Consider the following 27183-nt stretch of genomic DNA (forward strand, 5'->3'; position numbering starts at 1 on the left):
ACCCTGAATGTTCGAGACAGATCTCCTGAATGTGTTGCTAAACTACTTCATGTAGTGGCCGTGTTGAACAACGAGGTCACGAGTTGAATTAACATAACACCTGTCCAAGCAATTGCACAAAAACACATACCACGGCTTGAAACACAATCAGCTCCAACAACCAGTGATGGTTAGTAAAGTAACAGAGAAGTATTGTGAACTTGAGAGCGTTGCAGCAAGAGCAACTGATCCCGAGTGGAATGTAACAACACGTAAACGTTTGCAGCGTGGTAAGATATAATGTGGTAATATACAGATTAGATTTAACAAACCTTCAACGTAGATTTGTCCGTAATCAATTATAAGTAATTCCTGAAAACATTCAGTTCCCACCAGCTTGGATACACACCAACTAAAATCACTAATAAGATTCACAAGCTCTGAGGAACGATGCTCCTCTACGTATGTTACATCCAAGTCACGCCAGACAGACATTATCGCGTGTGTGGTCGAGACTACTATAGATTTTGCCCACGGTAAATTGTCGTAGATCATAAGGAACACATTACTACAAAATTAGGAGCAGTGATTATTTTGTCGCTGTTACATGGTCATGACAAATCCCACATTCAGATCACACTGGCGTGATTGATTATGGTCGTGTCTCATAACCTGCTAATTTGTTCTTCACTGCATTGAAAATTCCTGGTGACGCTGTTGGTGTTTGTGACGCTCTTCACAACTCCGATGCGTAGACGACCCTGCCTAACTGAGATGGTATGGCTACTCTAGACACAGCCAGATAAACAAGCTTTGGCCATTTAATGAGGTATTGGTATCTGATATTGTTAATTACTTGGGCCTATGAATTTGTTATTGCATATGCAAGAGTCCAGCACGATGGGTTTGGCTGCTGTCGTGGGGCTAATGCCGTTTGCATCTCAACAACGCCTGTTTCGATAATAAACATCAGGTGCTTTAATACCAGCTGACTCGAGATAATTGCATATTTGTTCGTGTTTTATTGACCATAAACCCCGTTGAAGCCGCATTTTTTTCTCTATTTTTTCAATAAATGACTGAAGAAGTTCCATTTTACAACGAATAATATAAAACGAATCAGTGACGAATCTAACAACATCATAAGGAAATGTGTTGATCATCAATAATTGGTTTATTGATGAGTAGAATAGTATTGATGATCTACAATGAGTAAAATGAGAAGAATTGCAGTCGCAATAGCTAGTGATGATTACAATAATTATTCCATATTGTGTTGTTGCATTTCTCTGTGACACCAATGTACCTTTTGCCGCTGTGTCCTTGATGACAACATCTACATAGAAAAGGGAAGTAAATCTGAGGACCAAACATTCTTTTTTTTTACAGTTTTCACCACCTGGACGAAATCAATCACTTCATTTCAGTGCTAATTAAATCTCAAGCTTAAAATTGTGTCAGTTCTCAAAAGAAACGTTTCTTCTACCAACTACATCAATGTAACAAATGTTTGGAGATTCACCCATTAGAATATCAGGAAATGGCTTGCAAAAATGGATGACGATCAGGTAACAATATCAGGAAATGGTCCGAGAAAATGGATGGCCATTAGGTAATTATAATAAAGAATCAATGAACAGTTATTTTTTTAAGTATCGAAGGCAATATGAAGTGGTCTTTAACCGTGTTTAGTCATCAGACCAATTAAGTGTATGACTACAAAATACGGAAATTGCAAAATGTATAGATAGACTTTTAAATATGGTATGTATTTTATGTCTTCCATAACCTTTAATAATTTTAACCATCTACCTCAACTCTAAATTACAGCGTGATACAAATCAATGCACAAACTAAAACTGTTTAAGTCTTACACAATAAACATGCTATTCTTAAACATTCAAAAGAAGATCACCAATGTGTGGATAAATGAATTTATATGGTTTGCTTTCCACTCTGTATATGGTGTATATACATGTGCCATGAACAGAAGTGTACACTTAAAAAATAATGAACATAACAGATCGGAACAAAGCTTTATTTACAACACATACCTAACAAGAGACATATGAGATTAAGTATAAATGCCAATTATTAATGTTTATTGTATAGGGAATACACGAATCCGAGCGCCATTTGTAGAAGTGGTATATTCTGACCAATAGTGTTTATATGCAAAACAAAATGGGAGCAAAAACATTACAATATCCATAAGTATTTTCAGTGCAGATGGAAACAATGGTTTCAATATTGTTTCCACAAATTTGCTTAATAAGCTAAAATGCACGGTAACATTTCTGTTATTTTACTAAATATGTATGTCTTAATATTTGGTTTAGACAGTTCTTACTTAGATAATATTTTAATATTTCAGCAAAATTTTGACATTGAAAAAGTGAGTGAAATTCATCGCCTAATCTTGTGAGGCTTGACATTCTCATTTCCTACCAGATATATTCAACTTGCCACTTCCCTGTTTCAATGTGATAAAGGGCATCATCAAGTGTTGCATTAACGTTGGTTAAAATTATTCCAACATTGTCTTACATACATGACAAAAAAGGATTCAAAATTAAAACTTTTTAAAATATCCTCAAAAGTTTTGTGTATATTGATAGTTTAGTGTGATTGGCATCGTTTTCCTTAGCCAGTTAACTCAGTTCTTTGCTTGAGATTACTATAATTTATTCAAACGCAAAATGTGTTTGATAACGAAACTATTTTAGAAATTGAACATATTTGCAACAGCATCATTCAACAAAATGTTGTATAATAATTTTGAAACTGCACTCATTTTTCTAGTTACAGATCTACACCAATGAAAAACAGCTCTAGTTTTGATAAAAATCCTCGAAGGATATCAACAAGGTTTCTCCAAACAACATTTATGGCTGGGTAGTTTTATTTAAAATTAAAGATTTTCGTAAAATGTCAGTGTTTATATATTAAATCCTGTAACTAATCAACGTCATGGCCCTATATCATTTATATAGTAACATTCTGATCACTAACTCATTAAAACATCAAGCCCCCACCCACGCCCTCTCTCTCTCTCTCTCTCTCTCTCTCGTGCATTTTATATGGATATAGTAAAACAAATAGTTACTAGAAAACTGCAATATTTTCTGTATATACAAATATGATGATAATTAAAAAATTAATTCATACTCGTTATATTTTGTTTATGTCCCCAATATATAAAACGTTTATATAAAGTATTATTATTTACAAGATTATTTATGCAAAATAAACAGGATCTTTTGATGATTGATATGTATTGGAACGTTAGACACATTATTTACTATATTAATGCTCATGAAAATGATGTTAAGTGCCTTTCCCAAAAGACAAACCGAGACAGCCGACCCGTATTGGCATGGGCGGATATCAAACAGCGACAACTGGATTACGATTCAAGCTCTCTATCAACTGACAAAACGTTGTTTTGTTTTAGGAAAAAGAAAACATTGAAAGTGGGGATGTTCATTTGTAATTGGTGTACAATGTACGTGTGAGAGGTGCATGTGCACAATAACACTCATATACAAGATCAGTATGTCTTGGATTCCACTTCCGGTAGTATTGACAAAATCATATTTTGCACAAAAAGCGCAATTCCTTATAATCCTCACCCTTGAGGAAAAAATAAATAAAAAACAACAAACAAAAAACAAAACATAAAACAAGACAAAATAATTGTTTTTTACAAAAGGAAAAGAGTATTATCGTTCTATGCGAATACAAAGTAGAGTATTTCTAAAGAAAGGATGCAAACGGTGATTATTACACTGGCTTCTGGATGTTGCAAAATATTCGCAGTGTTTTGTGTGTTCAGAAACCTATTCCACGCTCTTTAAATTTGTTCCATAAAATTTTTATTGTTTTCCTTACCTTTTTTAATTAAACTTGAATGAGCTATACTTGAAGACAAATTATACACAATTCACTTAAAATATACGATAAAATTGTTTCATTGAATTACAGCTAACCAGCTTAATACAATTATATAATTTCGGTATTTCAGAATTATAAGCCAAATAAATTGCAATGGTGCAAAAATGCTCAAGAAAACTAATACAAGCCAATAAGAAGGATATTTTCAATTAATGCATTTTTTGAAATCTTAATTCCAAACTAGAATATTTCTCCTGTAATTTCGAAAGTATTTTTGTTTTCTAAATAAATTATTTGTAGAATGAAAGTGGTAGTAAACCATCTGTACAAAAACTAAGCTTAATATTCTAAATTAACACAAGTTCTAAATAAATTTAAACAGTCAAAAAAAAAAACACTGTATTTAAAATGTATAGTGTGATAATATCAGTAATAATAATAATAATAATAATAATATGCTACAAGATTTCTAAAGGCAGATGAAATAATCTATAAATGTGATACAGAGAAAATCGTCTAACTGTAACTAATTACATTAATCTTACTTGGAAAACAGGAAGTCGTGGTCTAAGTGTACGGCAGCAATTCTTGACGAAGCCATGGAAGCATAGCGTATATATATATATATATATATATATATATATATATATATATATATATATATATATATATATATAGTGATTTCAATTCTGCGAGACGTCGGCTTTACCATAATAGGGTATGTCTTACAATCTCCAGCTTCACTTTACCCTTATATCAAGCATGACCTTCATGCTACAGTGATACCTGGCTTGGTCAGAACCTATCAGTGTACACTCGGACCCTGACTAGCTTTTGTTTACACCAATGTCTAGGAATTCGTAAATCGTAGCTTGCAATGGATATAGTTTATTAGATTCAGTACATGTGTTCTATTATAATAAAGCTTGCGTACAGCCACAATATACAGTGAATAATAGCATCTACTTGTTTCACAATGCATTGCTGTAGTACTGATGGCATTGTAAAGCACTCCATATTAGAAACAGATACCAAAATTCTTACAATCATTTTCTTTCTTACATTACAATACCAAAAATCATGCTTTTATTAAAATTATATGAATTAAAATTACAGCTAAAAAGAACATACATTCTGAAAGTTCCTAAACAATTCCATCGTAATAATTCCACTCAGACCTCGACTAGCTATGGTCAACATTGATGTTTTGGAATTCGTAAATCATAGCTTGAAATGGATATAATTGATTAGATACATATGTTGTCTTACAATGAAGCTGGCGTAGAACCACAATATACAGTGAATAATTGCATATACTTGTTTTACAATACATAAATGTAGTACTGATGGCTTTATAGTGCAATCAATTAACACAGAAATTCCAACAGTCATTTTCTTTTTTATGTGAATGTAAATTACGATTCCAAATATCCTTAATTTTTTAAAAATTATATGAATTCAAATTACAACTCTATAAATCATACATTCTAAACATTCTTAAAAATTACATCGTAAGACATGCAGAAATTGTATATGGCCAATCGTAAAATAAAATGATACTCGGTACATTTGTAGTTTAACAATATGTTTATAAATATATAATAGACAATTCTAAAATTGAGTTCTTTCTTGACGACATTATTTACAATTGTAGTTAGGCAACAGCATTGAAGATGGATGTATTCATATGTAACGAGTGTACAATATTTATGAGATGTACGTACAGTGATTCCCATTAAAAAGACAATTTACACAGCTTTGTAAGACCAAACAGACCGTTTCAGTGTTGAATGAAATCTCAAGTCAATCGTTTCATCAAAGGAAGATGAATGTTTGACCAGTGACATCCATCTACCGAATTAGAAAGATAGACCCGTAATACAATTTGCTACATAATAAAAATGGATTAAAATTATATAACAGGACCTATCTAAGTTAATTGCTAATTTATTGAAACAATATACCAAAGTCAGAGATCATATTTAGTGCTCCTTTTTACCTGGTTTAAGAAAATCTGTGAAAACGCATTATTGCGAACAGGGTTTATAATAAAGACCTCTTTTCCTTCCATGACCTTTATGAATTGCGGTATCTAATTATACTCCAAACTACAGAGTTATGCAAATTAGTGATAAAAACATAAAGGACTAAAATTTACGTGAAAGATAAATTATTCTTAAACATTAAAAACATATTAGGTCTAATTTGCACTTAGTACTTCCGCTGCGATAGCGATACAATAACAATTGTATTAGGCTATGGATCCATAAGCATACAATTTATCCTTACGAAGGCTTATAAAAAAATTACCTTATAAACTATTCGTGGAAAGCATCATTGCATCAAAACCACTTGCGCACGTACAGTTGCCGAGCAATTACTGCTTCAAAAATATCGAATAATTTGAAAATCAGTACTAAAAATGAATAGATTAAAATTTCAACAACAAAATTAAACTGACTCCTGAACGTCTTATACTACTGAAAAATGTATTTTAGTTCCCTTGTGAGTATGTATCTAATAGCTTTAATCAATCAAAAATAGTTGCTTTTCTAATAAAATAAACAACAGCAATAATAATAATAATAATAATAATAATGATAATGACGATAATGACTTTGTATAATATGTGTAACAATTAGCTACTTCTTAAACAAACATACCATATCACCATATCACCTTCTATTATTTACATATTTACAAGTTTTGCCATGACACGAATGAAATAGCTCTCTCTCTCTCTCGCTCTTTCTCTCTCTCTCGCTCTCTCTCTCTCTCTCTCTCTCTCTCTTGCAAGCTGATGAGAAAAGTACCATAATATTCATTCATTTCTGCAATCTTATAACAATTCTGAGACTTATTTACAGTCAGCATTATTTACAACATGTAGATGGAGTATTAATCGCAATGGGTTTTAAATGGTACCTTTTTACCTGTAACATATTGACGAAATAGGGGCTGACTGCCTTACCCAAGGATACAATGGGGTAACGGGCCCGCTATGGCCTGGGCGGATATCGAAACAGGAATCACTGGTTTATGAGTTCGACTCTTTACCATCTAGCTACCGTGGCTCCCTCAATATATTTAGGAAAGAAGAATGAAAGGGATGCATTCATATTAAATTGGGGTGCATTGTGTGTCTGTATGTCTGTCTGTGTGAGAGAGAACTTGTGAGTTCATTAGTGGGTACACTGATAGGCGCACTAAAGGGGAAAAAATCTTGGAATCTCTTCTTAACATATTTCAGTATTCACAACTGTTTGAGAAGCCATGCTGTCCAGTTTGGAGTATATGAACTCTCAAGTCTGAAATTTTGTTATCTGTTAGAAGTTGTTTCTTGACCAAGTGCGTCGATGTAACCGACCAGAAACAAAATCACCCATTACAAATCAGGCAAAACTAATGAGATATTTTAAAATTAGAACTTAATTGCTACGTTTCAGATGTGTATTAATAAACTATTTTTTACTATTTTGATCTTCTTCAGGTACGTATACCAGAATGTAACATATTTATTCAGATTTTAGTCCAAAATCAATATTTTTTTCCATAACCTTTAATTATAGTAATATCCTTGTTCTAATTTACAAAGTCGAGAACTGACAGATAGAATTCGAGGGAGAAGTGTTATTAATTGCGCTGCTGACAAAATGCATTACACATGCATTTAATTAACCTACTGGAGTAACATCATTATGCCATTGCTTTTGTACTGCGAGCAAAAGTCTCAAGAACTTGCATTAACAGGTGAAAACATCATACCCCCACCCCGTCTCTCTCTCTCTCTCTCTTTCTCTCTCTCTCTCTCTCTCTCTCTCTCTCTCGCCTATTATCTGGATATAGTGGAACAAGCAGTTACTAGTAATGTGCAAGAAGATATGCTTTACAATCATATAATAATAAATTAAAAAATTATACTGATTACATTTGTTTATGTCCACAATAAAGCAAAAATTACAAACCAAATAATACGCAATAATAAATTATTTACAATATAAATTTAAAAGAATTGCAATAAAGCTAAGTGGTAGCGATATTTTTCTTCTTTTATTGTCTTCTTATAAGGCACATAAATTTAATTTAATTCCAAAGAACGTACTGTTAATGCTCTGCAAAATTAGTACCGTTTCCTGGTAAGGCTAGAAAACAAGGTTACATCCTATGCATCAGCATTGGTAGGGTGAATTTTTAAGACGGCAAAGGTTTGATGCTTACACGTGTCTGTATTTATTTTTTTTCGAGGAAAATTGTAACTGTAGTTGCCTACCATTCAAATCCGGCTCTGAGAGATCCAGTCGTGTATATATGAATTCATGAAATGATTAAATGACAAAAGATAGAAGAGTAATATTTCAGACTGAAACTATTTGATACATGAGACATGAGTTTTCTTATGTATAGGCGATAATCCAGATTCAAAGCTTAGCACACAGCAATAAGACTACTAAAAGGGAGCTAATCTCGGATCGTGACATATACTCCTTATCAATATTTGTTGTCAACATCAGTGGAATCAGCTTTGTGTGACTTTCTTGCCTTAGATAGACTTATTTAGCAATTATTCTATGAGTAACGCGCATTTACAAAACTTGCCCTAGAACCTCAATTAAATTGTGTGTCCCAATTCTACTTCACCTAGTTCACTTTTAAGTATCGAAGAACACCAATACGGTCTATGTCGGTGTTAATCAAACTTTAAAAAGTTTGTATTCTGTCAGTGATCAAATGAATTAGTGTCATCGACCAACATACCCGTTATATCAGAGGCGGAAATAAATCAACCCGTAATAAACTAAGGCAAAGTTTTGAGAAAATGGGTGAAACAGAGGTAGTAATATGATTACACTGCCAAAATTAATCGCTAAGTCACATAAATAAGATACCAAAATTAGCAGGTATTGATAAGATAAAAAATAATTAAAAAACACAAAAACCCCAATCAAATGCAAATTCGTGTATATACAGACTTTCGTTTGAACATTGTACTTTCTTCTTCGATGACCATGAAGCGCATGTAAGAGTCCATATTCACTTTTCGAAGTCGAGAAGTGTTCCTCCTACATTTTCGTATCGACTAAATGACAGATCGAGATTGGATATATGACAGATCGATATGGTGGGGGGGGGGGAACTAATAGTCTTGCCGAAAACGTGCATTACTTCACATTTCCTTAAAATACACAATCATACCGGTTTTAAAAGTTCAGCATGAGACAAAATTGGTGATGTAACCTTACACCAGATACAAAATATTCGTGTGCATTCAAAACAAATTTATTTTAATTTTCCAATGAAAATAGTGAGAAATATCATGTGTACAACTGATCATTTCCCCAGGGTATAAGCCACATACAAAGAATTTAGTTCCAATATACTGTAGTGTCAATGTTTTTCAGAATTGCTAGACGTTCTGGTAATACATTTCTTCTTGATACTTTGCAAATCGTAGTACATTTATATCACCTTTTTCGTTTGAAAAACTCACTATGAAAGTGTTGGAGGCCATTTAGTATTCAGCTTAATCGTATTAAAAAACAAGGAGAAAATATACAATTAAGGCCAAAGAAAAATTCTTATTGATAAATGTTTACTATTTATTTTACTACAAGACAACACTATGACTAGGGCCGGAATGATACTTTGGGACACCCGGGGCAGTTAAGATGGCAGGGCCTAATAGATCAACAAAACACCCTGAAAGAGGTACATAATCTGTAATTTGCATGCTTATAATTAATAAACCATATTATACTGGTTTAGATTCATACATGATTTTATTTAAACACACGTACGTTTATCCGCGGCAACCTGGCGGGCTTTAATGCACGTGCCTTTTGTGACAACTTAAAACGGCTCTGATAAGATTTGAAACGATGAAAGTGATTGTGTCATTCTTTAACCGGTAGAGCATAAATTATGGATTTGTATTCAATGTTGGCTTTAATCTCCTCATCAGCTTAATCTCCGAAGGCATTCTACAATCTGCTTGATATCAGCTTGTAAGGAATGACTCGTGGAAGCGTGAACCAACGAGATAGTTTTGGCTCTTTTTACAGAGCTGTTAAACTGGGTGGTGATTTTATTTTAATCCCTGCTGTGTTACAATCGACATATACAAACCAGCTCTCTGAAACAATGTATCGCTGCTTTTCGCGTATTTTCTGGTAAAGTGTCAGCCAGTGGGGTTTGGAGAGGCCATCCATATTGTGATGACTCGTTCTTATTGGTGAAAACATCTCTGACAACTCCTTATCATCTTGATTACATCTTCTCTAAACATGCGGTTCATTAATGCGTAAATGAACGGATTGGCAACGTTATATACAAAGTACATATGATACAAAACAATGTTACCCTTAACCCATCCGTTGCCGATCAGCCATGAAGGTAAAAACGCAACAATGAAAACAACTGTGACAATGAAAAGTATCATGGCGGTCTTGATATTGGCAAGACGAACGCTCTCCTTTACCACTGTTGTGGATGATATAGACATGCCACGTCTGTTGGATGAGGTAGTTTGTTCCTCTGAATGACCTACTTGTTTATACGTCATTGTTACTGATCCTGTCTCTTGATTCATTTCAATCGTTTCAACCATAACGGAAAAGTCATTAAGTGATCGAGCTCCAGGAATCATGTTATTCAGAGGGACCATGGATTCATCCGTTAGTTTTGAAAGCCTGTCTGTATTCTGTAGCATTTTCTTTGCTCGGTGTTTGAATACTGAGCGGTATATCATTCCATAAAGAACCAGTACAATGAGAAGGGGTATAAGAAATATTGATGAATACAGTCTCTTGTATACATGTACAAAGTTAGAAGTTAATATAGCTGTTGAGGCGTAACACCTTCCAGTGTTATTGACACTAAAACCTAGAGATGCAATGAGTCCCAACACTATGGCAAATGCGGCCAAAATGATGACGATAATTTTTGCTCTCTTGGCAGTCATAATACGAACGAATGGATGACAAATACATAAGTAGCGGTCAACACCTATGGCCACCATAATGAATGCAGATAATGGAACAATAGATGTTATAAGAAATGAGTAGAATTTACAAAGGAAATCGAAGCGAAAGTGAAATGCCAAAATTGTTGCACTGATAACGACAGGCATGACGACTAAACAAGCAATGAAATCCGTTCCTGCAAGAGCAAGGATGAAAATAATCGTGGTATACTGTTCTGCCTTCCTTCTGAAGATATAAAGAACTAAGCCATTTCCTACTGAGCCAAACAGACTGAATACACAGAGAATGCAGATCAATGTTGTGTTCTGCGCAACGAAACGATTCGCTTGGTCAGATGAATACTGACTTCGGTGTGTCTCGTTCTTTATGTCATTAATATAGTACGAGCTGTCATTCGATAATTCGCCGATATTCTCCATTGATGATCTGTTTTGATAGTAACCTGTAAAATTGAAAAAAGGAAAATTTGACATATTTAATAAACTATTAATATTGTTAGATAATTTTACTCACGGATTCGCGTTTGTGTTAAGCAATATAATGTTTATCATATCATACCCGTTAACTGTCTTCCAGGCCTGATATTGTTTGCCGGGCCTGACTAAAGAATTACAAACTATGTGGTACTGTTCATACAGGTGTGTATTTGAATATGTGAATGAATACGATTAGCCTGTCTGGGTGTGTGTGTTGCAATTGCGTATACAATAAACAATATACACAGTCATCATGTGCTGGCAAAAAGTATAAATATATCAATTTTAATGGCACTAGGGGAATCGCGTAACCACAAAATATGTAATTACCCAATCTTCTAACTTTTAAAATATTTGGTAACCACACGTAGCATTGTAGAGAGATAATGGAACAAATTGACCAGTGTGGGAGCCTGTATGGTATTCAAAATACCTGGTAGAAGAGTAATGACAATGTTATAAAGACCCAAATGATTAACACTATGGGACTGTCTGGTCTAAACACACGATCTTATTGACCAACATCTATAACTACTCAACAACACACACTTACAAAAAAAACACAATGTCTTATTGACCAACACCCATATATACTAACCAGCACTGACGCTTACTAACATAGGAGTACGGGTTGGATGTACTATAATGGGATTAAACGGAAACGAAACGGCTATTAATATAACTTAAATCCTACAATCAAATGACCTATTGTCATAAAACCATTTATAAATTCCCTTGAAGTCCCTACAGCTCCATAATGGCAAAGTAGGATATGACAAGGGATGAAGGGTATTGGGGATTTATGTTGTAAATGAAAGAGTTTTGACCATAGTTTAAGTAATATCTCAGTTTCTAATAGCTTTGGTTAGCCACGAAATTAGCCTTGTAATTGTCAACGAAATATTGTTAATGCTAGTAATTCAGCTTCACCTTTCTTCGTCGTTAGTTTCTTTCCCACTGCAGGCCCATAAATTTACACTCTGTTCAAACATCATCGCCTTTCCATGCGCACAGTCTTTTCTGCCGCTTCACGCAGAACACGTCAAGCATCGCAATTTTATATACCATGTAAACCTAAGAGCATCGATAATTGGGTGATTTATTGAACCTCAGTTTTGGGAAGCATTTACTACAATCCTACACATTTAGCTGCTACGGAGGTATTCAGAATTTGTATAATGCAGTCAAAAAAAAATTAAGAGAATACGTTTGCAGAATGCAGAAAATAGAAACAAGTGACGAACACATTACAAAACCCCGTCCGTGCAAACTGCCATTTAGTTAAACGGAATAAGAAAGAATTGATTGTCAATTGCTATTCAAGTTAGCAGATATTTCACATTTAGCTTTCTACAATGGAGCTTATAACTACTATTTTGTGTAATTTCTATGTTTTCAGAACTGATTTGTGAGGATTATGTGTTATTTCAAATAAGTTCAGAGTTAGTGCGAGCTATAACAATAGTCTTGGAACAAGGTGGTCGGCACTCTCAGCAAGACAATTAAATTTCTGAATCAACCCTCTCAAAAAGATTTAAAGAAACGTAACATTCTATTTCTCACCATTTAAAATTCTGGAACCAAAGTCAGTATCGTAGACAATTTTAAGAGAATCACGAGAGAGCGTAATTGGAAATAGGATGCACATCAACATACGCTTCAGTACGTCAACTAATTACTAACTCTGGTGAAAGCTTGAAGTGTATCGTACAATTTCAGCATCGAATGTGCCCCAGAAAGATGCTGGAGGTTTCGCACTGGATAAACAAAACGCACTTTTGACAAACGCTATTTACCGAAATGGACGACATAATTGTTTTATGCAACAGGACAGGTGCTTGAACGTAACCCTTCTATCATTAAGTTGGAAGATATGAACGGCGAAGTGCTAAAAGGAACTCTTGACATGCCAGAGCTACAACAAATGACAAAAAAGGAGGACTGCTTGTATGGTACTGAAAACATTCTTAATCAAAGAACACGAGGGAAAACGTAGTATCCACGAAGTCTATGTTGGTTCGATATGACATCTATCCATTTTCTATTTTCCAATTTCAGCATCATACGTCATTGACTACAAACAAATATGTATAAGTCACGAACATCTTATTAAATACTGCATCCTCTTCTGGGACGAAAACAATCAAACTAATAACTGTCTCAAGGTACAAATCACTGAAATGTGCTGATTGACTACAGTGAATCTACTCATACACAAATTGTAGATGTTTCTGTTGTTGGTTGCTGTCCATTACATTTTCTCCCGGCTTGTTTACTATTTCGGGTGGAATTTTACGCCTCGTATGCGAAAGCAATAGCATTAATGCTTCGATTATTTTCGACACTAAATGAACGAAGGTCTCAGTTTGATGTTCATGTATTCTGATGTGACCGAGCACAACATAGTAGGAAACACAGCCGCTCGGTTGCTGTGAGTCATTCCTTTCAGAATCGATTCTGCCACTTCCGGCGGTGATAACCAAGAGGAATAAATCACGTATCACATACACGGAGAATTTCGGAACACTTATGATCTTAATATCGGTTAAATGTATCTTGACAGTTGCACCATTAGAATCAAACTGAGAACATGACCAAAATAGTCTATTTTCTAATTAGGGGTTGAAAGTGATGGGTGTAAAGAATAAACCGTAGTGTCACGATGGGCAGAGTAATAACAAAATTAGGTATCCAAGTTTGGGCCAAATACGTCAAAAGGAATCTCACTTCAAAACAAAGAATATTGTTATGTCAGATCGACTCGCCTAGTCAGAAACAACATGACCAATATTTGATGAAGAGTCAGAAAGAAACTTTGAAAGATTATTTTGAAGATGCAATGACACTCATCCCAGGAAAGATGATCTTGATAGACCATTCGACAGTTTCACTAAAATCCCTGTAAGACGAAATACATGCAAGGCTTAGCGTTTATAGACTTGTGAGAAATACCTTTTCTTAATCACAAAGTCAAGTTTGAGATCATTGTTATCAAAAAAGAAAATGAATACCGGGGAACTTCAATACTTCCTGACTTACAGTTAGTTGAATCTTCGTTGAATCTCCGCGGTGTATGCTAAGCTGAACTACCTCACACGAAAACAAAAAGCTTATGACATCAATAATGATAACAGTCGTCGACCAGGAACCCGCTGGTTCGTAAGGGCTTCAAAAGTAAAAATGCTGTATCCATTCAGTTAAAAAATGTGAGATTATTACACGGATAACAAAATCTGATGTGTGAACAATATTGTGTGCATTTTCTTCATCAACACTGTCTTGGATTCATAATAGAATATTTACGGAGTTGCTTTGGACAGAAACTTGCTTTAATACGCATTATGGATATCTGTTTTCGTCCAAAATGATGTATTCATCAAAGGCAAGATTACACTTTCTAGATCACTGAATGTCCATTCTTACTACCCAAAGTTTTCAACCTTTTATATAAGCTCCTGTTTCAAGTTGTATCATCTGTATTTGTTATTTTAAAAAAATAATCTACCCGAAGGGGATGGACTGCCTTGGTGTCTAATTCTTCATTCATTATTCGCGTTTCACTAATTGGGATTGAATATGAAATTCTTGATATTGTTGATAATCATGCTGCATTAGTATTTACAAGATGGCCGCTATCGCTTAACAGGCTAAAAGCAGCTGTTCTGTCTTTTGCGCCGTCTACGTTATTGTGTTCATCATGCATTGTCTGTTCAATTCGTATGTGTTTCTTCATCTCCTTGTTTTCGAAACGAGAACAATTAGACTTTTTTTAGAACAGGACGAAGAGTTCCAGTTATCTCCCGTATACCCTTTCCGGCTCACCAATTTAAACATTCGACCTTAATTTAGATGACCTAATTTAAATCCCTATTAAATCTTCAACCTTTGTGTCAACTATCCAAGAGATACCTCTGCGTATTGCATTGTTCAATGCCCAGTCAGTAGGACCACCGGCAAAGCGCACCTAAATAGTTAATTTTATCAACAATCAGAATATCGACGTCTTTTTCCTGACAGAAACATGGCTCAGAACATCAGGCGATGAGCCCAAGTGCGCGGATCTAACACCCACCAGAACAAGTCGATAACTGCCTGTGTTCATTGCTCGACAAACATGCCGCAGCCACCAAGTGCACAGTATCGATTCAAAACTGTTCTTCATGGTATAGCAGTGTTAGGGATTAGTTTCGCACTGCTAAAAGAGACCGCCGTGAAGCTGAGATGCTTTGGCTTTCCACCAGACTCGCTATTCATAAGCAAATCTATGAAGCGGCTACGAAGAACGTCACAAACATAGTCCATGCAGCGAAATCAGCCCACTACAGTACTAAAATCATGGAAGTTCCAGCTGCAAAGAGCTCTTCGAGATTACTAACTAGCTAATTTCAAGCAACAAATGTACACCACTTCCAACTACCTTATCTCTTGTCGACCTTCAGGACCTCTTTGCAAATTTCTTCCGTGACAAAGTACAAACCATTAGAGATAAGCTTGACAACACAATTTCAATTGGCTCTTCGTCACCATACAGTTGGGATACATAATTTCAGCGGCAACCATTAGCATCAATGGAACTTGTCTCTATGGATTTAGTACGTACAATCGTGATGACGAGTGCACCAAATTCATGTGAACTTGATCCATTTCCAACATCACTGTTGCTTGAGTGCAAGGATCCAGTATTGCCTTCACAAATTGATGTTATTAATACCTTTCTCTCATCCGGGGAATTCCCATCATTTTTCAAAACTGCCATTGTAAAGCCTCTGCTGAAGAAACTAGCACTAGACCATAACTAAAAGTAGTCAGTTACATTCTCTCTGCTTTGGATAATGGAAAGATTACAGTCCTCATCCTCCTTGATTTGTCTGCAGCATTTGACACAATCGACCAAGATATATTAATTCACGGTCTCCAACATGTATCTGGCATTCATGATACAGCCTTACTGTCGTTCAAGACCTACTTGGTCAACATGACACGAATTGTGCCTGCAAATGGAATACACGCCAGCCCAGTTGATATATGGTGTGGTGTTCCACATGGGGTATGTTCTTGGACATGTTATTTTCATTCTATACAATCAGCCGCTCTCAAGTGTCATATATCATCATCCAGTGTCTCACCAATTGTATGAAGACGACACCCAAATGTACAAATATAGTCACCCAAACGAAGTTGATGTTACCATCCAAGGTTTGAGAGGTGCATTTCTGATGTGAAATAATGGATGGCATCTAACAAGCTGCATATGAATGATGATAAAACCGAGGCCATTCTGATCACAACACAAAGACTTTCTAAGTCACATCCTTTACCTCATACAATAAATATCAGTAACACCAACATTAAATTCACACAGTCAGTACGAAACCTAGGTGTCACTCTGGACAGTACTCACACGTTGCACCAACATGTCCTGAACATATGTAAGGCTGCATATCTTGAACTGAGACGCATCAGCTCCATTCGCAAATATATTTCAATTGATGCCACTAAAACACTTGTATGATTATTAGTACTTTCAAGACTGGACTATTGTAACTCAATTCTGTCTGATTCATCTCAATATCTACTTCAGAAGTTTCTTAAAGTTCAAAACTCAGCTGCTCGGATCATACTTAATGTACCACGATCAGAGCACACCTGCCCGCCGCTCTTCATTCTACAGTGCCTGTCCATTCGATCCAGAATCAAACACAACATGTATTCTATGTGCTAAGTTTAACTGACGTATTCTAGTCCAACATACCTATCCGACCTCACCCATGTGTACACACCAGCAATATACTTACGCTCCTCTTATGACAATCGTACACTCATTATTCCCACTACGAAAACGAAGTCATATGGACAACGTTCTTTTGCATACCAGAGCCCTACAACGTGGAATGAATTGCCCACTGAACCTAGACACAACGACAGCCATCTCATTCAAGAGTGCTCTTAAACCTCACTTATTGCGACTGCAAGAACAAACTTAAAGACCTAATAATGTTCTCTACCTTAAATATTTTTCATCATATTTGTTATGTTTTATAATTTCATGGTGTTTGTTTGTTTATAATACTATCATTATATATGTTTTTTTTAATTACTGTTTAGTGTGATAGGTGTTGTATAATGTTGTAAAGCGCTTAGATGTTCTAAAGATTAGGCGCTATACAAAATCCCCATTATTAATATTACTATTATTATTTGTATTATTATTGGTGAAGTTTTAAAAGTTATTTTGGATGCTAGTTCATTTATCACTCCAGAATTTGGGTCGTCTTCCTAAATTGGGGATGTTTCTTCTCATGTCAGAGTACTGATGTCAAATGGATGTTTTCATTGACCTTTGCGTCATCCCTTGTTGGACCATCAAGAATATAGACTAATAAGGAGCGACCACGTGAAAGCATGAAAGGTAATGAAGGCGCTCTCGTATCTGGATAAATGGACCACCTCTTGGGCCTAGTAAAAGACAATTATCCCCAACCAAGATATCTGCTGGAGGAAATGATCTCCTTACGGGCGTGGAAAAACCTGATGCTGGAGAGAATAGGAGAAGAAGCGGATCAGATTAAATGTGAATAGGGAGAAGAACAAATCTGAAAGAATGAGAACAACAGATACAAAATTTCATGAGTACGAACGTGCTCAGCGAAGTCTGATGCAAAGACAAGGAGAGGAAAAGGACGGGGATATAAAGCTGGAACTGGAACAGCAATATATGCAGTCTTAATAGCCCCTATCCCTCATGAGAAGTTTGAATTTTACAGGCCCATACTGTTAAACCTATGGGTTAATGCTAAACTAAAATTGTTCCTAAAGTACCACATTTTCAAAATGTCGGCCGTAACATTAACTCCCATTGTCCCCAAACTGGTCAGATTTTCACCACAAAGGCCCCTATTTCTACTCCCAATCATTACACTAGTGAATACTGTAATTCCGCCATTGTCCCTGATAAAAGCCAGCTACCATTGTTTGATTGTTTGTTGAGTTTATTTGTCACATTCCCGTAAAATCATCTGGTGTATGTTATAAATCAACCGTGATCAATGTTTAAATGTGGAATACGGCAAAGGATTAACAGTGTTCATATATGTGTGTATGAATGCATGTATTTGCATATGTATGTATGTATGTATGTATGTATGTATGCATGTATGTGTGTATGTATGTAAAGGTTGCGAAAGAGTGATTTGTGAATATATAATTGCGTATAACACAAAACTTGTAATGAATGAATTATGTTCACTCTTACAAATTAGCCTTGATGTACGCTCTAGCAGCACTGATTTCAATATGATTTTCACATACAAGTTAGAACTTCTGTGTTTCTTCTAATAACACATACCATTGATACTCACATCTAAGATCCAAACTGCACAGAGCCATATTTGCCGTCGCAATATGCGCCGTTAGATCTGAACCTCTATTGTTTGCAGTTTCACCCGATCTATCAGTGAGCATATACGGTATGTTTCTCTTTCAACACCTTAGGATTTCTGCATAATCAATATGAATTAAATATGGTACGTGGTTTATTCTCAAGGATGGCATGCTTTCTATAGTAAATCATCGTAGAAGCTGAACTTTGTATTTCAAAGTGATTATATTTTCGATATCAACTTAACTGCAAAAAATATTTAAGACACCAAAACACATCCCACTTCTACTGCTGCTTATTGCGTCATGCTAAGGCGGTAAGATTTATCTGAGATCGAGGACATCTACATATGGCAGGATGCGATAAGATGATACCATCCAAATTATCATTGCTTAAGTGTTTATCAATTAGGTATTACAAGTAGTTGATTCCGCAACCTATTACATATACGTAGTTCTAATCAAACCATGTTCTGAAAGAGAGGCGAGTCTTCAAATGTAATGTTTAGTCAATCAACAAGGGCTAATTTGCAGTACACGGATCTTGCGACACTTCAATTAGTCATATACAGTACTAAGTTGACGAAGTCAGGAAAGTACGTATCGAAGTCATGAAAGTAGGTCTCGACTAAAAATTGCTCTCTCTCTCTCTCCGCTAATGAAATCATTCTATTTCACGCATGCTACAAAAAACAAAAAAAAACACCCAAACATTACATGCCAAATATAAGAGTTAATTATGTTCCTGCCGGAGATATGTGTGTTACCAATGCAATTTGTATCTGTTAATGAAATTATTTTCTTAAGAAGGATTTTTGCTGTTAATTTAAGGTCAATTTTGTCACTTTGCCAACTATAGCGCACTTGTTGTAAAACATATCTTCACCAATGAACAGAGCATATACATTCACACTATTACATCCGGACCTTGGAACAATCTCTCAATTTCAATTCCAAAGAAATTGAAACGTTTTGTTAAAGAATTGAATTAAACTATATAATGACTATAAAAAGCTTTATTAAAGAACTTTAACAAGCTATATAAGGGATTTTATAAAAGGGAAAATATAATATTTTTACATAAAGTAAGAAGTTAATAATTAAATTATTAAAAAAAAACCATTTTGAACATTCGTTTCTCAAACTACATCAGAAAAGGACGCTTTTCAATATGAAATGCAACATTGCCAATATGATTATTTATAATATTGTATATTATAATGCTATTATTTGTGACTATTTTGCATTATTTTGCTATAGAGAATATTTTTGTTTGCACAGGCAGCGTACAGATCCAGGTAACCAAGATCAATATCCGTCTGGTATGATTGCGCTTGTTCCATCTAATAAAAAATACGAATATGAATTGTCTGCTGCTTCATTGGATATTTCTGTAAATCATTGTCCGTCGACCTGAGTAATGCAATAATGATCATAAATCTGGCGTATATTTGTATCATCTCGACCATTTTAATGCAGGAAACATTTTGTATTCATTTTCTTTCGTCCTGTTCATATTAGCATTATCAACTGTGTTTATTTGTTTTGTTATTAAGACACTCAGCATGGATAACGTCCTCCTGATCAGAGACAGTATGTTATAATTAATTTCAATTTTTTATGTGTTGAGTAATTCATGCAATATGCTATAAATGGACATACCAGCAAAACACACACTACTGCAGACCAGTCTGGTGTAGATTTAACTAAATGGACATACCAGCAAAACACACACTACTGCAGACCAGTCTGGTCTAGATTTAACTAAATTGACATACCAGCAAAACACACTACTGCAGACCATTCTGGTATAAATTTAACTAAATGGACATACCAGCAAAACACACACTACTACAGACCAGTCTGGTCTAGATTTAACTAAATTGACATACCAGCAAAACACGCACTACTGCAGACCAGTCTGGTCTAGATTTAACTAAATAGACATACGACCAAAACACACACTACTACAGACCAGTCTGGTCTAGATTTAACTAAATGGACATACCAGCAAAACACACACTACTGCAGACCAGTCTGGTCTAGATTTAACTAAATAGACATACCAGCAAAACACACACTACTGCAGACCAGTCTGGTCTAGATTTAACTAAATGGACATACCAGCAAAACACACACTACTGCAGACCAGTCTGGTCTAGATTTAACTAAATAGACATACCAGCAAAGCACACACTACTGCAGACCAGTCTGGTCTAGATTTTACTAAATGGACATACCAGCAAAACACGCACTACTGCAGACCAGTCTGGTCTAGATTTAACTAATGGACATACCAGCAAAACACACACTAATACAAACCAGTCTGGTCTAGATTTAACTAAATGGACATACCAGCGAAACACACACAACTGCAGACCAGTCTGGTCTAGATTTAACAAAATGGACATACCACCAAAACAAAAACACCCTACTGCAGGCCATTATGGTCTAGATTTAACTAAATGGACATACCAGCAAAACACACACTACTGCAGACCAGTCTGGTTTAGATTTAACTAAATTGACATACCAGCAAAACACACACTACTACAGACCAGTCTGGTCTAGATTTAACTAAATTGACATACCAGCAAAACACACACTACTACAGACCAGTCTGGTCTAGATTTAACTAAATGGACATACCAGCAAAACACACACTACTGCAGACCAGTCTGGTCTAGATTTAACTAAATAGACATACCAGCAAAACACACACTACTGCAGACCAGTCTGGTCTCGATTTTACTAAATTGACACAAAAGCAAAACATACACTACTGCAGACCAGTCTGGTCTAGATTTTACTAAATGGACATACCAGCAAAACACGCACTACTGCAGACCAGTCTGGTCTAGATTTAACTAAATGGACATACCACCAAAACACACACTACTACATACCAGTCTGGTCTAGATTTAACTAATGGACATACCAGCAAAACACACACTAATACAAACCAGTCTGGTCTAGATTTAACTAAATGGACATACCAGCGAAACACACACTACTGCAGACCAGTCTGGTCTAGATTTAACAAAATGGACATACCACCAAAACAAAAACACCCTACTGCAGGCCATTATGGTCTAGATTTAACTAAATGGACATACCAGCAAAACACACACTACTGCAGACCAGTCTGGTTTAGATTTAACTAAATTGACATACCAGCAAAACACACACTACTACAGACCAGTCTGGTCTAGATTTAACTAAATTGACATACCAGCAAAACACACACTACTACAGACCAGTCTGGTCTAGATTTAACTAAATGGACATACCAGCAAAACACACACTACTGCAGACCAGTCTGGTCTAGATTTAACTAAATAGACATACCAGCAAAATACACACTACTGCAGACCAGTCTGGTCTAGATTTTACTAAATTGACATAAAAGCAAAACATACACTACTGCAGACCAGTCTGGTCTAGATTTTACTAAATGGACATACCTTCAAAACACGCACTACTGCAGACCAGTCTGGTCTAGATTTAACTAAATGGACATACGACCAAAACACACACTACTACATACCAGTCTGGACTAGATTTAACTAAATGGACATACCAGCAAAAAAAAAAACACCCTACTGCAGGCCATTATGGTCTATATTTAACTAACTGGACATAGCAGCAAAACACACACTACTGCAGACCAGTCTGATCTAGATTTAACTAAATGGAAATACCAGCAAAACACACACTACTGCAGACCAGTCTGGTCTAGATTTAACTAAATGGACATACCAGCGAAACACACACTACTACAGACCAGTCTGGTCTAGATTTAACTAAATGGACATACCAGCGAAACACACACTACTACAGACCAGTCTGGTCTAGATTTAACTAAATGGACATACCAGTAAAACAAAATCACCCTACTGCAGGCCATTATGGTCTAGATTGAACTAAATGGACATAGCAGCAAAACATACACTGCTGCAGACCAGTCTTGTCTAGATTTAACTAAATGGACATACCACCAAAACACACTACTGCAGACCAGTCTGGTCTAGATTTGACTAAATGGATATACCAGCGAAACACACACTACTACAGACCAGTCTGGTCTAGATTTAACTAGATGGACATACCAGCAAAACACACACTACTACAGACCAGTCTGGTCTAGATTTAACTAAATGGACATACAGCGAAACACACACTACTACAGACCAGTCTGGTCTAGATTTAACTAAATGGACATACCAGCAAAACACACACTACTACAGACCAGTCTGGTTTAGATTTAACTAAATGGACATACCAGCGAAACACACACTGCTACAGACCAGTCTGGTCTAGATTTAACTAAATGGACATACCAGCGAAACACACACTACTACAGACCAGTCTGGTCTAGATTTAACTAAATGGACATACCAATGAAACACACACTAATACATACCATTTTGGTCGACATATACATGTCATCAGATTGTCAGTAATAAAATTTCACCTCGCATTTCTAAACATGTAACTAATATGTTCGGAGACGTGTAACTTAGCCATGAATGAAAGGCAAACAAGTCAGTATAATGGGAAGGAAGAAACAAGGGCAATTGCACTTTTAGTATTCTCTTAACATGCATTAACATAGTTTGAGCAATTTTAAGGGTTCCAAGACAAAATTTATTGATTAGTAACTTTTTATTTTCTTAGCGATACATGCGGTTACATATTACATCCAAACGCATGACATTCAAAAGTGTTGGGTAGTTAACGTAGCTTTAACAATTTGTGTGACATCGCTGCTATATATGCAATGTGGCATTTTATAGTGAACTGTCTAGCGTTGGGGCAACATGTCGCATACATCTAGCATGATGTCCCACCCAGGCACATTATCTGAAACCAGGTAGATTAGTCGTAACACTAACCTAGTAATGATGATAATACGATGGTTAGAACAACATAACTTTAACATTGTTTTTTTTTAATATAGGCACCTAAGAAGAGACTGATTAAATTAAATTCATAATCTTATCACACTCTATGGGTTTCATATCACTATTACAATCATTCATTAATTAAATATAAGTATTAATACAAATTTCACATGACATTAAGTTGTTTTTTCTTCTGAATAAGACTCCATTTTGAAAATTAATGTTTATAATGTTTTGAAATTAACAAAATGTTTTATCGTAGACAATGGATGATTATAATTTCTTAAAATGACAACAAACACATAATCTGAGTCATCATTTATTTTGCGACCTTGTGTGTATATGCGTGTGTGTGTCTATGTGTGTAGACTAATGTAATTTAATGTGTGTGTTTAGGTACAGAAATACATAATATAATCTTAAACAATATATTAATTTTGAACACGAATAAATCTAACCTCTGACAAATGCATCAAGGACTTTTTGTAAAATTTCCTATACTGATATCCAAACTGAAAACACCCAATGTCATTCCCATGCATAATTTCTTTACGCCTTCCTTAAAAGATATGGTGCTTTTGCAAAGTTGTCGAATGTTTAAATATATTTTGTTTCAACTTAAATTTGCCGTATTCTGGATCCTTTAATGATGGTCAAGACAAAATAATGTAAACATGATTATAGTGGTGGTGGTAGTAGTAGAATCAGCAAGAATCATAGCAGAGGTATCAATAGTAGCAATCGTAATTGTTGTCCTTGTTGATATTATTGCTTTTGTTGTAATGATATGTATGGCAGTAATGGTATAAGGATTAACAGTAACGATGTTCATATTGCTATCCCAACGCACATGATTTTATTCCTATGAACATAAAATTCAACTTAAACATATTTACCAGTTGTTCACGATATCATATTAGAATATGAAACGGTTTACTTACCGACCGAGATTCGAGTGGTAAATTCTTGGAGATAATTAAAACTGTTCACGGTTCAATATTCTGCTTTTCAAAACTATTTCTGCCTGACTTTACTAGAATGTCGTCTATAGTCAGCGCCGAAGAATATAGATGATGCAGTGCGTGATAACCTACTGATGGTAAAGTATAAACTGTTCTTATGATTGATAGCTTTACAATTTTCCGCAAATGACGCATATTGTTATTCAGTTCATGTATACATACTTAATCAAAGTAACAATTAATTCGATTCGATGTTCACTGGATTATATAATACACGCCCAGTCAGGAAATATTAGTATAACTTAACATAAATATTATAGAAGGGGGGGGGGGGGCTGCATGCAATCAGACAGATCAGGCAAAATGATTTACACTGCCAGATATACAGAATCTGCAACCCATCTACACAAAGCTATGAATCATAAAATTTCTCTCTAATAAAATTCTTAAAAGCAAACCATGTTCTAGTTACTGTTACAAATACATCACGAATTTGAGATGAAAATAAAACAAATATTTGCATCATGTTTGATGAATTAGCGTGGGTTATTATATCGCTGGTTCACATTTTGTTGTCTTTTTAACAATGACATTAATACAATATATTGCGTTTGCTATCGATACATTTTTGCCCTTTTAGTATAATCGGCTCTTATTGTTTTATTTTATTCCATATTTTTATCGGGACTAAGATTACCATGACGAGGTGGATATATGGGCATCGGTAGAACCTAAAACAATTAAACTAGTCGTGCGATTAAAAAAATCCCCATCTTTAATTCGGTGGTAGATTCCTCGATGAACGCGAAGTTATTGCATTTGCTTAACTAAACAACTTAGATAAGCCCTGGCTGAATTTGGAATGGATACTCTACACTTGGCAATATCTTTACTGTATAACCAGTAGGTAGCCAACGACGCAATAAAGAGGGCTGGCGATTCTGCTGCTTATTTGTAATCTTTACAAAGGAGATTGAGACGATTCATCTTGCAAACTTATTTCAGTCTGGTATCTACGGGACATGCTCATAATATAAATTCTCGCAGCACTGTATACAAGTTGTCTTTTCAAGTGTACCAATGATCATTCCAACGCTCTTTTATTATAACAAGGGAAGAGTAATCCCATCATTTGTAATATATTTAACGATGACGTGATCTCCTAGCTCCAAACCAACTGGAGGAATTGAATATCCGTAAAACGAGATATTTAAGAAACATTTCTGTAAAAAGGCGTGGATATCTGCAGTCAAAACTGAATAGATTAGAACAATTTTGTGTCAAATTAGGCATGAATCATACGTTTTAACAAAACTGTAATAAAACATGTTTTGGTTCTAAATGGACCCTTTTGCGGTATACTCAAAGTTTATATTGCTAAGGACGTCTTGTCGAAACAATCTTTTATCAATTATATGCATTCGTTCCTAACTCAAACATTACATTGGAATATCTGTAAAACAGAGTTTGGCAACACTAAAAAGATCGTGCTAATTATTTGAAATATACTATGTAAATTGGAAACCTTTTCGCTGTTAGGTTACGGTAAACAGATTCAAAATGTGGTTATTGCAATCGTGGTCGATGGAGCAGAAATGGAGAAAGCACTCACAGCCACTTTTGTAGAAAGATATTGAAACTGTCACAAAATACATTTTATCATGGTTCGATATCTACATTTGTTTCTTAATTTAATGAATGTGCGAAGTATTGCATAAAACCAGAATATAATAAGGCACATATCAGTGTTATATCATCAGTGTTGTATCATCAGTGTTATATCATGCTAAAAGGACTGGATGATCTTGGTAGAATTAAATGTGTGAGAGAAATTAACTTTATCACTTAAAATCTAGTGTTTTGTTTTCGTTTTAGATGTAGTGGTGGTAAAAAAAAAACGTGTTTAATTATTTAAAACTTAAATACTAACGTTGCATTGCTGTTTTATCCTGGCTCTAGCACCCAGTAAAGGGAGAAAATTACCCCATCATTTATCAATTGACGGTCTATAGTAAAAGTGATCACAGTCTTAGATCTTAGTTTACTTCTGAAAATCAGGAAATATGACATTCTTTGACCAACACCGAGACTAAAAAGTAGCCTGGTAATAATGAACTAGGAAAATGGACAATAATAGCCTTTAAATATTACATAATTAAAACAAAAAAGAACAACATTTTAATAGAAGTAATACATTGTCTGTGCCTTGAAAACTTTGAAGAGTGAATTCTTCTTGTAGAGGTATCAGTTGGAACTAAAAAGAATGTTTAAAAAAGGCAGTGGGTTTTACAAACGTCTAACAAGCGAAGCCAGTGTAACTCTTATATAAGGTATAGGACCCAATCATCTTCTGTGAGGTCTAACCTTACTCTGAAAAATGCTCAATCTATCACCTACTAAGAGGCAAACTTGACCTGAAAAGGTATAGAATTCACCCCTGGCCCTTTTGCCCACCTCGTCGTCAGAAAGATATATGAAAAGAAGCTTTAACCTGGGTCTAACGGTTTTGTTGATTCCCGTGCTGCGAACGTTTAGAAGCGGAAGTTGTGAACCATGAGGATGGAGTTCATTTGCATTCTAAGGTAGACCCATAACGTGGATAGGGACCGGT

General features: G+C 35.2%; 1 protein-coding gene across 1 annotated transcript; it reads right to left on the reverse strand.

Annotated features, from left to right (window-relative positions):
- Positions 1-3657: 3657 nt before the first annotated feature.
- LOC149782337 (adenosine receptor A2b-like) lies at positions 3658-24746 on the reverse strand. Its single transcript, XM_089933716.1, has 2 exons — positions 24552-24746; positions 3658-11295 (listed from the first exon to the last, which is right to left on the reverse strand). Exon 2 carries the CDS (start codon positions 11270-11272, stop codon positions 10097-10099), a length of 1176 nt encoding a protein of 391 aa, XP_089789842.1. The 5' UTR covers positions 11273-11295; positions 24552-24746; the 3' UTR covers positions 3658-10096.
- Positions 24747-27183: the final 2437 nt, after the last annotated feature.

Source organism: Sinohyriopsis cumingii, chromosome 15 (genome assembly GCF_028554795.1).
Source record: "Sinohyriopsis cumingii isolate HCF-2022 chromosome 15, ASM2855479v2, whole genome shotgun sequence".
Taxonomy (NCBI): Eukaryota; Metazoa; Mollusca; class Bivalvia; order Unionida; family Unionidae; genus Sinohyriopsis; species Sinohyriopsis cumingii.